Source organism: Haliaeetus leucocephalus, unplaced genomic scaffold, assembly GCF_000737465.1.
Source record: "Haliaeetus leucocephalus isolate CR32 unplaced genomic scaffold, Haliaeetus_leucocephalus-4.0 Scaffold220, whole genome shotgun sequence".
Lineage (NCBI taxonomy): Eukaryota > Metazoa > Chordata > Aves > Accipitriformes > Accipitridae > Haliaeetus > Haliaeetus leucocephalus.
The window spans coordinates 538,373-541,987 of record NW_010972656.1 but is presented as its reverse complement, the minus strand read 5'-3'; the positions used below and the strand labels follow the sequence as shown (position 1 = coordinate 541,987).

At 48.5% G+C, this 3,615-nt stretch overlaps 1 protein-coding gene across 4 annotated transcripts in view; it reads right to left on the bottom strand.

Annotated features, from left to right (window-relative positions):
* Positions 1-3,585, bottom strand: part of USP38 (ubiquitin specific peptidase 38) — a 45,399-nt gene extending 41,814 nt beyond the window's left edge. For all 4 annotated transcript variants that reach the window (XR_774294.1, XM_010566943.1, XM_010566944.1 and 1 more), the window contains exons 1-2: positions 2,858-3,585; positions 1,725-1,860 (exon numbers count right to left, since the gene is read on the bottom strand). Coding sequence is in view for 3 of the 4 variants with exons in the window: in XM_010566943.1 (XP_010565245.1) it covers positions 1,725-1,860; positions 2,858-3,542 (821 nt within the window). In the remaining variant the exon portion in view is untranslated. The remainder of the gene's footprint in view (positions 1-1,724; positions 1,861-2,857) is intronic.
* Positions 3,586-3,615: the final 30 nt, after the last annotated feature.

Genomic DNA, 3,615 nt, shown 5'->3' with positions numbered 1-3,615 from the left:
TTTTTTCCACCCCCCAATTTTTTGTTTTTTTTCCCCCCTTTTTCCCCCCCCCCCCCCGGGGGGGGGGGGGGGGGAAGTAGTCAGTGAGCAGAGCTGCATGGTGCTTAGTTGCTGGCTGGGGTTAAATCACAACACTATTCAAAAACAAGAGGAAAAAACCCACCACACAGCTAGTATTAAGAAAAAGCCCTTGATAGCAACAGCTCCTACTCTACCCAAAGCTCGGCACTGCATTACTTCCCTGAGCAGAGGCATACAGAGAAGCCATTCTAATGCTACAGTTATATGATCACATCATGTTGAAGCAGGTAATACAACATAAATGTTAAAATTACACTAACACGAAAATTAATCACCAGCACATTGCTGGCAAATTATTAGCATGCGCAAATCCTTCTGAAACTCCCAGCTTTGAATTTTAGACTGGGTACGCAGCTTTGTCAAAGATCTGTTCAGTCAAGCAGATTCTTTTGACGTCCCTAAACAATATGTCTTACCCCAAATTACAATATTAATGCTGCTTCTTCTCATTAATTATGTTTTCAAATGAAATACAGCTTCTCAATTTAATGTAAATACAAGGAATGTTTTCAGTGTGAAAAAAACCTCAGTATTTCACCAAGATATGCAAGTGCTATGCTACATGAATATGCAAGTATTACACTACACTCAAACAGATGTAGTTAAAAAAAACAGTATAGCAGACATTAAATTCTTTCAGTTGAAAGACTTTTTTAAAGTTTTTTTTAAACAATACAAATGTCTAACAGCCTCCTGTTTAACTGCTTTATTCATTTTTCTACCCTTCAGTGCTCAGTAACAGCTTCTTCCATAAACCTTAAAAAAAAATAATTCCAAGAACTTCAAGAAGGTCTTAATCTTTCTCCCAGTGTCATCTTTCTGCATCACTATTATTCAAGCATCTGAAGATACTAACCAAGATTGCCATCTGGATCACAGTCTGTTAACAGTACTACTGATCTCCACGTTTACTCATGTTTAGTTTAGTGACAAGCAGCATAATATGCAATTGTTTTTACATCATTCCTATTCTTCTATTATTCAAAGAACATCCAAAAAACCTCTGGAGGCTTGAGTGAAGATGGAAATAGAGACTGTCCCCTGTGAATCCTACTAAAAAGTCATGAAGCTAGCTAAGCAGAAACAAACCTCAAAGCTAAGCAGTAAAACTCATCTCTAACCATCTCTTCTCTTCAGAGGAGGAGATGATGGACACGACAATTGTGTGAGAGCCACTCTGCTTCTTGGAAGAAGAGAAAGGTTGATCTTTGGAAACCAAGGCCTGGTTTATCAGCTTGCCTGTAAACCCCGTGAAGTTTACTATTTATGCCATCTCCCATAAGGTGGGAGATCGAAACATAAGATGTCATCTAAAAGGAACACAGCTGCCTTCCTCTTAGTTTCTGCTTAGCCCTATTCTTCATCTACCCTAGCAAAGCATGAGAACGAAACGACATTAGCAATGAAGGCAACAACCTTAAACTGAAGCCATGCCAGTAACCTCCATAGCATTATAAATAATATATATTACCTTAACATGCTGAACAGTGCAACTTAGAATACCATTTTAAAAGTTTGGGGGGGCTGGGGGTACGTTTTTTGGTTGGTTGGTTTTTAATGGAACCTAAGCAACAAATAATTTCAAAAAAGGCAAGAGTAAGAAAAAAAGAGACTTTTCCCCCCTTTACAATGAAATACAGTACCTGCACAGAGCTTGAGTCATACTTGCATCTTTCACATTTGGATCTGTAGTAAGGCTCCTGATGAGTACTGTAATCATCTGTAATGGTATGTGCTGCACAAGACTTGCCAGTGCAACAGAAGGTTCGAATGAAGTATCTGTAATAGTTGAACATGTCATCATGTAAGAAACTAAAAAGATGACCCCACAGAAAAAATATGCTTTACCTTCTATCCTACAACTTCATCGTAGCTGTAAAGGTTTGAGACAATGAGTCTATCCTACATCTAACATTCTATCACCACAAACCAAAGCAAAATTTAAAAGTTTCAGTGGATTAATGACAACGAATAGCACTGAAATACAAACTCCTTTTGTTCGTCTAACATCCGTGCAAGAAAGTGACAATCTGTCAACTTCCTCCTCCTCAATGGAACTGAGAAGTGGTTTTTTTTTTTTTCTAAAAAGTAGCAGCATACAACTGTTTATCATGCTTGATGCTAAGCCTAGGGATTGGCTGCAGCTGATACTTCCCATGACCTATCTCAACAACTGTCTGCTAACCGTACCAGTTATGGCAAAATATAACGTTATAACGTTAAGTTTCCTGGGTGCCTCAACAGCAAAGGCACATTCCAACGCACGCTAACACAGTGCTTCACAGACTTCTGAGGTCAGGAAGGACCTATTTAGAGTCGCAGCTACGTTACTCAGGCAGCGAATCCTTCCTGCGGCACCCAAGTTTCATACACCTTACGTACCCCCCGGTTGTGCAGATGAAACTGTTCCCAGACCCAAGGCATCCCTCTGGAGAGGGCAAGAAGGAAGAGTAGCTTTTGATGCTGCGAGTTTTAGTTTTTCCGAACAGGACACCCGAAACTCTGTTGTGGTGCACCATTTAAAGCACTGCAACAGGAGCTCTTCCAAAGAGCAGGCCGCTCCACAGCTGAATAAATCACCACCTGCCCTCTAACTCTTCTTTGGGGGCAGGGAGGCTCTGCCTTTTTGGCAACGGCCAAAAGGCTGCATCTTTGTTATCGGGGCGAGGAAGGCAACGTCTGCCAAGCGCCCGGCGCCCGGGGGCGGGGTTTTTCTTCCCCGCCGGCACACCTGCCGCTCCCCTCCGTCGCCCACCCGGACGCGCTCCTCGCTCACCGGCGGCGGAGATGACGGCGAAGAGCTCCTGCAGGGAGGGCAGCAGGGTGTCGGGCTCGGCCTTCCAGACGCTGCGCAGCAGCCCGCTGACCTGGGTGACCTGCGAGACGTAGAGGCGCAGCTCGGCCTCCCGGCTGCCCTGGCTCTGGAAGTGGGCGATGCTGCGCACCAGCTGCTGGCAGAAGGCGAGGGAGAGCTTTCTGCCGCGGGGCAGGCACTGCGGGAAGTCGCCCAGCAGCTGGCAGAGGCGGGCGCAGAGCGGCGGCGCCGGCCGCTCGCACACCAGCCGCAGCGCTTCCACCTGCAGCAGCTCGAAGAGCTCCAGCACCGAGGGGCAGCTCATGATGAGGCGCAGCCCCGCCTGGATGTAGTCGAGGATGGCGGGGTCGCGGTTGCTCAGCTCGCCGTAGCCGCGCTGCAGGAGGCCGAGGACGAGCCCGCGGTTGAAGAAGGCCTCGAACTCGGCGCGGTGGTAGCGGCCGTAGGCCTCCAGCACCTGCCGCCCCACCTGCCGCTGGAAGGGGTCGGGGCCCTGCAGCACCAGCCGGGTGCTGAGGGCGAACATGGCGCGGCACTGCGCCTGGCTCAGCGGCGTCTCCGCCGACTCCACCACCCGCCGCACGATCACCCGCTTCAGCGGCAGCGGGTGCGACGAGCTCACCAGCCCCTCCAGGATCTTGTCCATGGCGGCCGCTCCGGGCGCATCGGCCGAGCGGCGGCGGCGGCAGCGGCGGGCCGGCCCAGGCCTCGGCGGAGGC